The sequence below is a fragment of the Myotis nattereri genome (genome assembly GCF_964212035.1).
Source record: "Myotis nattereri genome assembly, chromosome: 1".
Classification (NCBI taxonomy): domain Eukaryota; kingdom Metazoa; phylum Chordata; class Mammalia; order Chiroptera; family Vespertilionidae; genus Myotis; species Myotis nattereri.
Genome location: NC_138075.1, coordinates 179,294,580 through 179,307,737, shown reverse-complemented (window position 1 = coordinate 179,307,737; position 13,158 = coordinate 179,294,580). Strand labels below are relative to the sequence as shown.

The following is a 13,158-nucleotide window of genomic DNA, read 5'->3' as shown; positions in this document are numbered from 1 at the left end:
ATCAAGGGAGGCAACCAACTTCAACTCTACTTGTTTTCTAAGTAGATCACACTATTTGTTGCAATATACATTAGTGGAGATGAGTGCAGAACTATCCAAATAATTTTTGTGTGGCCCATGTAAGGCACACAGAAATGCATAATTCACTACCCACAAAATTAATACAGCAACTTTCAAATGGTCTTTGCTATATAAAATACTCTATTGACCACAAGCCATTTCTATTCTGCTAGAAGACCTCAGAGTCTCACAGAGCTGAGTTCTTCCCATAAACTCACTTTTAGTAATATATTTAAGAAAATTTGCACACAAATCATCAAAATTTTGTGTTGTGGCATTCATATTTGATTGCTTTTTCTATTAAATATGAATTCCACTAGGTGGAGACATTTGCCCAGTTTTGTGGTTCACACTGAAGGGACTAGGGAAGGCAAGTAAAGTAGGCAGGGGAACAAGTCAGAAAGAAGGCAAACAGCCTGGACAAGACCTGGTGCTTTGCATTATATTAGCTTGGCAAATGTATCCACATTACTACACAGAGTGTAGTATTTGCTTTTAATGTTTAGCAAAGAAAAGTAGCAATTTTCTAGGTTGATAGTACAGTGGGGCCTTGACTTACGAGTGTCGCGACTAACGAGTTTTTTGAGATACCAGCTGTCTCTCCGCCAATTTTTTGCATTGAGTTGATAGAGTAATTTGAGTTAACGAGCTCCTTAACGAGCTCGGTCTCAGAATGAATTAAACTCGTAAGTCAAGGCCCCACTGTATATATTTTTTTGGTTTTGCTCCAATAATTTGAACTTTAACATAGCCATTATGGGTTGAATAGATTATTAACCATGCATGCCATACTTTTTCATTTAATCCTATTTGACAGTTCTTGCATTCAGCAGTGATGTATTAAGTAAGGGTCTTTAGCAATGATATATATCCTGTTTTCACTGTATTTTAGGTATTTTATATTTAATTAAGATGATCATATAAGGACTATTATTACATTATACATATTTTTATGTAATACTTTAGTCTTTTTGATTTTTTAATCCTTACCCAAGGATATGTTTTTACTGATTTTTGAGAAAGAGGGGGGGGGAAAGAGAGAGGGGGAGAGAAAGAGAAAGAAACATCAATTGGTTGTCTCTGCCTGGACTAGGGATCGACTGAGGATCCTGGGGATTGAACCCCACAACCTGGGTACGTGCCCTGACCAAGAAAGGAACCTATGCACTGAAGGGTTCCTTTCCAACTCCAACCAACTGAACCACACTGGCCAGGGCTACTTTAGTCTTTATATTAGTAACTTCAGATAAATTGACACCTCTTCAACTATGGGAAACAATATGTTTTAATATGCTATGCAGGTGACAAATATGTGTGAGACAGTTCTCAAAGTAACTAAAATATAAAGGCCCAACGTATTGTGGGAAAATTTTTTTTCAATTTGAAGCCTTTTGTGGTCATCTTGTGTTTCTACTTTTCTGTTTTTATGGGTGCCAACATTATATGGAAACAATATCTTTTTGTTTAAATAGGAAATTCATCTGCTCTTTATTTTGTGTTTGAAGTCATAATGCCCTGTGTCATCAGTTAATTTACTTCAAGGAAGCAAGTCTCTGAAATGTTGAATTTTCTGAAAGCAACCCAATTCTGTTTCTGTGCGATTGTTTTTTTTTTTTTTAAGTCTTTTTTGTATGAGCACTATTGTCTCTAATTTTATTGTTTTAAAGATTCTCTATTAATTATCTACAGCTGTTCTCATAAATTGATTAAAAACACAACTGACTTTTGTCTTCTAATCCCTTTGAGAAAACTTAGTGATTGATTTATTTTTCATTTTACATCTGTGGGAAAGGGATGACAAATCAGATGTTTATAAAAGTATAGTATTGTTAGAATTCTAATTTTTCATATCTAATAGATCTTATATCATTTTGAAGTGATACATTAGATATTTCATTTAAAACAGTTAAATCAGTATGCGCTGGATAAAATAAGATGTCTAATTCTCCTACAAATCTAACAATTGGTATTCTCTGTAGGATGAAGGCCTGGCCCGCCAGCTGGTGGAGCTGGGCTACCGAGGGACTGGAGAGGTGGTGAAAAGGGAAGATTTTGAGACAAGGAAGGCAGCTATTGAGATTGCAAGGCTGGCTGAGCGAACTCAGAAAAAGTAAGTGTCCATGTTCCAAATCTAGATTTTATAGTAAGTGTAGAGCCCCTGGAAAAACTCATTTTGTTGTCATTGTTGTAATTTGAAAGCACTGGTTATGGCGGGTCGAAGTTGAGATATCCTGAAGTGTGTTATGAGTGCCTTTTGCCTTAGAATTCGTTGCACTTCTGAGACCTGTAGAGATTTGGCACCATTATGTTCTCACATTTTTGTAAACATTGATTTATTCAACTCTATTAATGATCACCGGCTTTTGTTACTGTGACTTAGATATGGTTATATAAAATATGAATCTAATAAAATATATTGAGCATATTATGGCGTGGTATACCTAAAGTGAACTGTATGAAACTGGTAAAACAATTTTATAAAGACTTGACAAAGTGTTATCTATTTCCTTTTAAAAATGAATGCTAAAGTTGTAAAAGTTGGAAAGGATAATTACTTAGAAATAGGTGTATTGTTCCTAGATAACATTTTAAGAAGTATCCAGTAATGATGAGTAGCAATCGTCTATTTATTATAAAAAGTTAGAGGCCTGGTGCATGAAATTTGTGCATGGGTGGGGGGTCCCCCAGCCTGGCCTGTGCCCTCTCACAGTGCAGGAGCCCCATAATCGATAGCCCCAAAGAGGTAGGCCCTGCCTACCCATCCCAGGCTCCTTGATGGATTTCCCGAAAAAGGTAGCTGGAGCTGCGGCCCCGCCTCTGCACCAGCATGCAGCATCAAAGCCCCACCCACCCACACTCGCACACAGCCCCGCCCACCCGCGTGCGCCTGGTGCGCACACAGCCTCCTGGTGATAGCTCCTTGCGGCATGAGGACATCACAGATGAGGATGTGACAACCACATAGGCTTTTATTAATAGTATTGCATTTGGTAGTGGAATATAAATTGGTTCTGGGAATGTACAGTTTTAATTGATTGTTCTAGTGGTTATTGTAGTTCAGAACCATAGAATATTGGAATTTAATATACTGATATTTGGTAATATATTAATTAATATATTAATTTTTATTGCTGCCATAGCACACTATTACAAACAGTCGCTTCAAAGAACACAACTGTATTTATTTATTCATAGCTCTGTAGGCCAGAATTCAGAGTATAGTGGCTCAGATGGATTCTCTGCTCAATATATCAAGGTTGAAATCCTGATTCTGGCTGGGCAGAGTTATTGCCTGGAGGCTCTGAGGATGAGTCTGTTTCCACACTCATTCAAAGGCTGGCCAAATTTAGCTCCTTGGGAGTATAGGATTGGGATCAGATTTCCTTGTCAGCTGTCATTTGGGCACTGGTCTTTGCTCCTACAGGCTGCCCATTCCTTCTTATGCTTTCCACATGGGTCCCCCACCATTAAGAATGGGTCAAGATTCCCTCACCCTTCAAATCTCTCTGACTTCCCCTCTGCAGCATCTTTCCTGACTCTAGTCAGAGAAAGATCTCTCCTTGTAAGACTTCATGTGATCACTCAGCGTCTGTCTAGATAATCCAGGATAGTCTCCCTATTTTAAGGTCTGTGACCTTAATTACATCTGCAACTCTCTATTGCCATGTAATGTAACATATTAACAGGTTCTAAGAATTCATGGGCATCCTTGGAGGGGTCATTCTATTTACCACAGGTATTTTATTTAAAGCTTCAAAAATGTATTCCACAGAATTACACTTAACTTTTATTCTTACAAAATTGAAATTATGCAAAGTACATGTATACAATGTGATATGTCTTGCATAAAACATCAAGGAAGTAAGGAAGTCTTCTGTAAATATCAATAAACTAGAGGCCCGGTGCATGAAATTCGTGCATGGGAAGGGGCAGTCCCCTCAGCCCAGCCTGCACCCTCTCTAATCTGGTACACCTCGGGGGATGTCCGACTGCTGGTTTAGGCCTGATCCCAGGACATCATTCTCACAATCCGGGACTACTGGCTCCTAAATACTCACCTGCCTGCCTGCCTGATTGCCCCTAACTGCCCCACCCCCCGCTTGCCTGGTAACCCCTAACTGCCCCCCCTGCCAGCCTAGTTGCCCCCAACTGCCCCCCTCCCCTGCCAGCCTGGTCACCCCCAACTGCCCCACCCAGCCGGCTTAGTTGCCCTAACTGCTCCCCTGACAGCCTGGTCACTTCTCACTGCCCCCCTCTGCCGGCCTGGTCACCCCTCACTGCCCCCCCCTGCAAGCCTGGTCACCCCACACAGCCTGCTGCTCAGTTGTTTGGTTGCCCCTCACTAAGCCTCCTGCCGGCCTGGTTGCCCCATGCAGCCTGTTTGGTCATCTGTTCAGTTGCAATGGTCATTTAGGCATATATATATATATATATATATATATATATATATATATATATATATATATAGATGCTCATTTGTCCGGGGAAGAAGATATTTGTGAGATTTTATGAGGAATTAGTGTATATTCATATTTTATTAGAGATGTATCCTATTTCATATCAAGATGAGTTTTGTTATGTTTAAAATGTAAATTGTATCCATGTACATGTCCATTTTGTGTTTGAGGATCAAAGTGGATATTTACTCTATGCAATAGACTCTTTAACTGGCCAGAGCTGGAAGTCATTAGAGGACTTAAGTGCCAGTCATGGGAGATTAATCCCTACCCAGAGCTGCTAGAATTGGAAGGCCCTTTCATCTGCAGATCTTCTCAGCCTCCCTCTGTAATGGGTGGGCTCCATATGTTTCCTCTTGCCCCATGTGGGAGTCACTTTGTTCCCTTCCCTGCCAGATCCATTGTATGTTATTGGCAGCTGGGCTAGGAGAGCGTGTTCTAGAGCCACACATGACCTGTGCCGATATTTGCTAGATGATCACTTTGAAAATATGAAGGAACATGTGACTGCTTACCAACCGGTACCAACTTGGAAATACTTGATTCTGCTATTGGATTATCTTACATTAACTTCTCTAATGTGTAGGGAGCAGCCTCAACTAGATCACATCTGTTCTAGCAATCAGAGAGCACCCATTTCATGAAGTGCTGGCACCTAAGAGTATGTCATTACTTATAATAGTTGGATAGAGGAAAGAGTCTGGATAGATGAAAGTTAGAGATATCAAGAAGGGGCATTTTGATAATTACTTTTCTAGAAGAAGGCATAAGGCTAAGAAAATTATTCTGGGCTATTTAGTAATTCACTTCACAAATACTCATAGGCAACCATACTGCATTAGGCACTATGTTAAGTGCAGGGGATACTCTAGCATACGACTTAAATCCTAGTCTCAAGAAATTTGAGGGTTAGATAAATGAAAGACCGTTATGTTGCTGGTGGAATATAAAATGAAAAACAGTTCTTCAAAGAGTTAGACAATAGAGTTGCCATATGACCCAGCAATTGCACTCTTAGGTATGTACCCAAGGGAACTGAAAACATAGATTCACTTAAAAATTATACTCCAATGATCATAGCAACATTATTCATAGTGGCCATAAACTGAAACAATCTAAGTATCTATTGAGTGATGAATGGATTAAAAAATGTGGTATATAGACTCAATGAAAAAGCATTCAGCCATAAAAAGCAGTGAATCACTGCTCTAGCTGGTTTGGCTCAGCGGATAGAGCATTGGCCTGTGGACTGAAGGGTCCCAGGTTCAATTCTGGCCAAGTGCACATGCCTAGGTTGTGGGCTTGATCCCCAGTAGGGGGTATGCAGGAGGCAGCCAGTCAATGATTCTCTCTCATCATTGCTGTTTCTATCTCTCTATCCCTCTCCCTTCCTATCTGAAATCAATAAAAATATTTTTTTAAAAAAGCAGTGAATTACTGTTGCATGCTACAACATGGATAAACCTTGAACACATTAGGCTAAGCAAAGGAAGCCAGACAAAAAGGCTATGTAATGTATAGTTCCATTTATATAAAATGTCCAGAATAAGTAAATTTCTATAGACAGAAAGTAGATTTGTGGTTTGAAGGAGGAGTGGACAGAGAATGACTGCTACCAGGTATGGGGATTCTTTTGGGGATGATAAGATGTTCTGGAATTAGATATTAATGATGGTTTCACAACTTTGTAAATGTACTAGGAACCATTGTATACCTTAAAAGTTTGAATTTTATTGTAGGTGAATTATATCTCAATAAAAAGGCAATTCCAACAGAAAGTAATAGATGTTGTCATAGGTGCTGTGGTGACCCCCTGAAGTAGTACTATGTCAGGATTTGGGGGGCTGTGAAGAGCAGAGAAGGCTCGCCGTAAGGCATGACTGCTAAATTTACTCTTCAAGAATAAGTAAGAGTTAATCAGACAGAAAGGAGTATGAAGACAGACACATCTATTTTGCCTCAATTCTATGATACTTCTCTCACAAGTCATTCTCCTATCTCTTTGTTTTAATTTGCACCTGTTCCCTTACTGAAGCTTTTGTCTCTGTGCCAGCTAGAGGCCACTCATTTCCATAGTTACTTGGTTGTTGTTGGTGGTGGTGGTGGCCAGGTTCTTCATTCTCCTGTTCCCTCAACCTTTGCTTCATAACCATCTCTGTTTTCACTGTGATGTAAACCTCATCTCTCATCTCTCCACCACTGAGGTTCATGCCAGCTGGGCGTAGCCACAAGGCAGAGGCTATAAAGGAGGAAAGAAGGGATGGGAGTAGTTTAGCTGCTAATACTTTTGCCAAGACTGTCAGTGTAGTTACCTACTGACTGAAGATGCTTAGCATCCTTTCATGTGCTTATCTCTCTATAAAAAAGCCCAGCCGACCATACAACCATTCAACCATCTGACTGGTAGCTATGATGTGCACTGAATACCAGGGGGAAGATGCCCAATGCAGGAGCTGCTGAATTGCAGTGACTTGGCAGGTGCAGTTCTCAGGTGACAAACTCAGAACCAGAGAGGAGGGAGCCCTATTCCGGGTTGTGTCACCCAAGAGCTGCTTTCTCACAATCTGGGACCTCTTGGGGGATGTCGGAGAGCCCAATTTGGCCCAATCCCCACAGGCCAGGCCGAGGGACTCCACAGGTGCACAAATCTGTGCACCAGGCCTCTAGTTTGCCATCATATCTCTTCTTTGGTGAAATGTCTTCTTATTGATTATAAGTGCTCTCTGTATATTCTAATTACAAGTTCTTTGCCCAATACACATTTTGAAAGTATTTTATTCCTCTCTGTGCGGTGTTATTTTTTAAATTTTCTTAACACTATGCTTCAAATTGTACAAAATTATAATTATGATGAAATTCAAGTTATCAACTTTTCTTTATCATTCAGTTTTGTATGTGTATTGTAAGAATTTTTTGAATATTCCAAGATCACATGTAATTTTTTAAAAAAATATATTTTATTGATTTTTTACTGAGAGGAAGGGAGAAGGAGAGGGATAGAGAGTTAGAAACATTGATGAGAGAGAAACATCGATTCAGCTGCCTCTTGCACACCCCCTACTGGGGATGTGCCTGCAACCAAGGTACATGCCCTTGACCAGAATCGAAACTGGGACCTTTCAGTCCGCAGGCCAACGTTGTATCCACTGAGCCAAACCGGTCAGGGCTGTAATTTTTCTTTTTATTTTCTTTTAAGACTTTTAGAGTTTTAGGTTTTGTATTTAGATATATAATTCATTTGAATTATATTTTGTGTATTTTGCAAGGTAAGAGTGAAAGGATTTTATTTTAAATTTGGATTTCCAGTTGTTGACATTTATTTGTTGAAAAACCATCTTATATCCATTGGATTTTGAAGTACTTTTGTCAATAACCAATTGTCCATATATGTGTGGGTCTGTTTCTTATGGCTTTTCTATTCTATTCCATGACCTATGTGTCTATCATTTTGTGAACAACACATTGTTATTAGGTTTTAAAAATAGGTAATAGGATTCCTCCAACTTTGTTTCTTTTAAAAAAATGTTTTGAAGTTTGTTTTTTTTCTTTTTCGTCTATCTATCTATCTATCTATCTATCTATCTATCTATCTATCTATCTATATTTAATTTGCCAATATTTTTTTCAAGATATTTGCTTCCATTTTTATGAAATGTATTTGTCTTCAGTATTCTTTGTTTTTAACGTCTTTTACTCATTTCATATCAGGGTGATTTTGGCCTCATAAAATGCTTTGTGAAGTTTTAATTGATCTTTCAAACATTTTGAAAGTATTTGTGTCGAGTTAATATTATTTTTCCTTAATTGTTTGGTAGAGGTTACCAGTGAAACCTTTTAATCCTCGAGTTTTCAACCAGTGAGAAGGTTGTTAACTACAAATTTAATTCCTTAAGGATATAATAGGGAAATTCAAGTTATTTTTTTCTTTCTGATTAAGCTTTTGTAGTTTGTATCTTTCAAAGAATTTGTTCATTTAACTGTTTATCAAATATATAGGCATAATAATTCATAATAATTTGTTATATCATTTAAATATATGTAGGATCCATAAGGATATTCCCTTTTTCATACTAGTAAATTGATCTTCATCTAACTATATAGAGATTTAATAATTTTTTTAAATATATTTTATTGATTTTTTACAGAGAGGAAGGGAGAGGGATAGAGAGTTAGAAACATCGATGAGAGAGAAACATCGATCAGCTGCCTCCTGCACACTCCCTACTGGGTGTGTGCCCGCAACCAAGGTACATGCCCTTGACTGGAATCAAACCTGGGACCCTTGAGTCCGCAGGCCGACACTCTATCCATTGAGCCAAACCGGTTAGGGCGAGATTTAATAATTTTATTGATCTTTTCAAAAACCATCCTTGGGATTTAACAATCTTTTCTGTAGTGTTTTTCTGTCTTCTGTTTCACTGATTTCTGCTCTTAACTTTATTTCCTTAAGATTGCATTTGTTTTCGTTTTTTTCTTTTTCTAGTGTCTTAAGGTAGAACCTTAGATATTGACTTTAGACATTTCTTCTTTTCTAATATAAACTTTTAGTGTGGTCTATTTCCCTCTCAGTACTGTTTTAGGTGATTTCAGAAGTTTTGATGGTTTTTTTTTGTTTGTTTTTTATTCAATTCAAAAGATTTTAAAATTTTCTTTGTGACCCATACAAATTTTTAAAAATCTTTTTGATATTGATTTCTAGTGAAATTCTTTTATGAAATGAGAATATATTCTATATGATTTCATTATTTTGGCATTTGTTGAGATCTGTATTTTATTCCAGTTATGGTCTATGTTGATGAATGTTCTAAGTGCAATTAAAAAGAATGTGTATTCTGCTGTTTTAGGTGGAATATTCTAAAACAGTCAATTAAGTCAAGTTGCTTAATAGTGTTTCCAGGCTTTCTGCATCCTTACTGATTTTGTGTCTACTTTTTCTGTGTTACTTAGAGATGAGTGTTGCCACCTCCAACTATAATAATGGAATTTTCTGTACATCTTTTCAGTTTATCTATTTTTGCATTATGCATTTTGATGCTCTAATGTTGGATGCATAAACTTTGTAATTTTTATAGCTTCTTGAAGAATTTATCACTTTATCATTTATTATTTAAATTTTTTTTATCATTTATTTAACATCCTCTTTTATCCCTGGTAATAATTTCTTTTTCAGAAGTTTACTTCTTTTGTTATTCAGATAGTCATTTGAGTTTTTAAATAGTATTTGCATGGCATATTTTCAATCATTTTACTTTTAGCTTACTTATATTAATATATTTATACTAGAGGCCCGGTGCACAAAAATTTGTGCACTGGGGGGGGGGGGGGCGGGGGGAGAGGAGGTCCCTCAGCCCGGCCTGTGCCCTCTCGCAGTCTGGGACCCCTCGGGAGATAATGACCTGCTGGCTTAGGCCTGCTCCCGGGTGGCAGAGGGCAGGCCCAATCCCTAGGTGCAGCCCCTGGTCGGGCTCAGAGAGGGGCCAATTGGGGAGTTGGGGCACCGCCCCCTGTCCTGCACAGAGCAGGGCGGATCGGGAGGTTGCGATGCCACCCTCAGTCACGCTCAGGGTAGGGCCGATTGGGGGGTTGGGGCACCGCCCCCTGTCATACTCAAGGCAGGTTCGATGGGGAGGTTGCAGCGCCACCCCCTGTCACGCACAGAGCAGGGCCCATCAGGGGGTTAGGGAGCTCCCCCCTGTCATGCACAGAGGAGGGCGGATCAGGGGGTTGGGGCACCACCCTCTATCACCCACAGAGCAGGGCCGATCACGGGGTTGGGGCACCGCCAGTCTCACACTCAGGGCAGGGCCAATGGGGAGGTTATGGCTCTACCCTGTCACACACAGAGCAGGGCCCATGGGGGTGGGGGTTGGGGCGCCGCACCCTGTCACACACAGAGCCGCAGGGCGATCAGGGAGTTGGGGAGCTCCCCACTATCAGGCACAGAGCAGGGCTGATCAGGGGGTTGGGGCGCCTTCCCCTGTCATGAACGGAGCAGAGCAGATAAGGAGGTTGTGGCCTTGTCCCCCGTCATACACAGAGACGCAGGGCGCTGCTCCCTGTCACACTGATCCCATTGCCAGGAGGCCTCTCAGCTCCGCTGATCCCAGTGCTGGGAGGCCTCGCGGCTCTGCTGATCCCGGTGCTGGGAGGCATATTACCCTTTTACTATATAGGATAGAGGCCTGGTGCATGGGTGGGGCTGGCTGGTTTGCCCTGAAGGGTGTCCTGGATCAGGGTGGGGGTCCCCACTGGGGTGCCTGGCCAGCCTGGGTGAGGGGCTGATGGCTGTTTGCAGCTGGTCACACACCCTTCAGGGTGGGGGTCCCCACTGGGGTGCCTGGCCAGTCTGGGTGAGGGGCTGAGGGCTGTTTTCAGGCTGGCGGGTGACTGAAGCTCCCAACCGCTCCTTTTTTTCTTTTTCTTTTTTTATTCTGGGCCAGCTTTAGCTCTGGCTCCAGCTCTGAGGCCTCTGCTGCTGAAAGCAGGTATCTAGTTTGTTTGGGTTCTATAATCGAAACACTGTATCAATTCCAGCTCTGAGATCCCGGCTGGCTGAAAGCAGGTTTCTGGGGTTTTGTTTAGCTTCTATACTTGTAACAATGTTTCAAACTGCAAGCTCAGAGGCTGGCAAGGCAGGTGGGGAACGTTGGTTTCCTCCGTCACTGAAGCAAGCAAGCCTCATGTTCAGTGTAAGCTGCCTGGCTGTCGGCCGCCATCTTGGCTGGCAGTTAATTTGCATATCTCGCTGATTAGCCAATGGGAAGGGTAGCAGATGTACAGTAATTACCATGTTTCTCTTTTATTAGATAGGATTGGATTTCTTTATAGACAGCATGCATTTAATCTTGTTTTGTAAATCTAGTCTTTAAGCACTGCCTTTAATTGATCTATTTTAACCATTTATCTATTTCATATAAGGCCTGTGGTCGTAACACCATAACAATGTCATGACCAAATGAGCAGCGACTCTCCCGACGGGTGGGGCAGGGTGCCAACGGCGTCTACAGAACATGCAAGGCATTGTGGGGCAGTGGACATGGCCTTGATGGCAGGCTAGGCCTAGGCGACGCTACATGTGCACAATTTAATCATGTGCTGGGCCTCTTGTGTTTTTATAATTACACTGGGATCAGGCCATATCCGGCAATCCAATGCTGCCTGCCACTCGTGCCTGCCACTCCTGCTCATCCAAGCCCTGCTGCACCTGCTGCCACTCATTAGTCTTGCTGTCGCTCCACTGGGGTCTCTGGGCTGTGGCGGCCAGCGTGAGTCCTGCATCCCTCAGTCAGCTGATCGGTGCTCCCACTGTGGGAGCACACTGACCACTAGGGGGCATCTCCTGCATTGACCGTCTGCCCCCTGGTGGTCAGTGCACATTATAGTGACCAGTTGACTGGTTGTTTGGTCATTCAGTCATTTGGTCACTTAGGCTTTTATATCTATATACTAGAGGCCCAGTGCACAAAAATTTGTGCACTGGGGGGGGGGGGTGCCTCAGCCCGACCTGTGCCCTCTCGCAGTCTGGGACCCCTCAGGGGATGACCACCTGCTGGCTTAGGCCTGCTTCCCGGGGGGATTGGGCCTAAGCTGGCAATCAGACATCCCTCTGGCAGCCAGGCAGCCCTTGGGGGATGTCCACTTGCCAAAAGGGAGCAGACCTAAACTGCAGTCGGACATCCTTAGCGCTGCTGAGGAGGCAGTAGAGGCTCCCACCACCACTGCTGTACTGGCAGCCATCAGCCTGGCTTGAGGCTGAGCAGAGCTCCCTCTGTGGGAGCACACTGACCACCAGACAGCAGCTCCTGCATTGAGCGTCTGCCCCCTGGTGGTCAGTGTGTGTCATAGTGACCAGTCATTCCCAGTATTTCTGCTGTTAGGGTCAGTTTGCATATTACCCTTTTACTATATAGGATAGAGGCCTGGTGCACGGGTGGAGGCCAGCTTGTTTGCCCTGAAGGGTGTCCCGGGTAAGGGTGAGGGTCCCGCTAGGGTGCCTGGCCAGCCTGGGTGAGGGGCTGATGGCTGTTTGCAGCTGGTCACACACCCTTCAGGGTGGGGGGCCCCCACTGGGGTGCCTGGCCAGTCTGAGGGCAGTTTTCAGGCTGGCCAGTGACTGAAGCTCCCAGCCTCTCCTTTTTTTCTTTTTATTCTGGCATTTATTTACCTTCTATAATTGAAACTTTGTTGCTGTCACTGGAGCTGAGAGCTGGCTCCTGCTCGCTGCAGCTCTGAGGCCATGGCCTGCTGAAAGCAGGTATCTGGGGGTTGTTTAGCTTCTATTATTAAAGCTTTGTTGCTTTCAGAGCTCAGAGCCGGGCCACAGCAGGCGGGGAACCTTGGCTTCCTCCATCACTGGAACAAGCAAGCCTCTTGCTCGCTTCAGCTGCATGGCTGCCGGCCGCCATCTTTGTTGGCAGTTAATTTGCATATCACTCTGATTAGCCAATGGGAAGCATAGCGAAGGTATGGTCAATTACCCTTTTTGTCTTTTATTAGATAGGATAGATAAAGAGGTAATATGCTAATTGGTCTTAAGGGCGTCCCAGTCATGACCGTTCAACAGGCTGCATGCCCACAGAAGCTGGTGGGCAGGAACGGGGGCGGGGACTTGCACCACCAGGACATGAGGCTGCCAGTGGAG

General features: G+C 42.5%; 1 protein-coding gene across 1 annotated transcript in view; it reads left to right on the top strand.

Annotated features, from left to right (window-relative positions):
• The window catches only part of CFAP299 (cilia and flagella associated protein 299), a 561,069-nt gene that overhangs the window by 15,969 nt on the left and 531,942 nt on the right, over positions 1-13,158 (top strand). Inside the window, exon 2 of the mRNA XM_081095523.1 lies at positions 2,040-2,170. Coding sequence (XP_080951649.1) covers positions 2,040-2,170 — 131 coding nt within the window. The remainder of the gene's footprint in view (positions 1-2,039; positions 2,171-13,158) is intronic.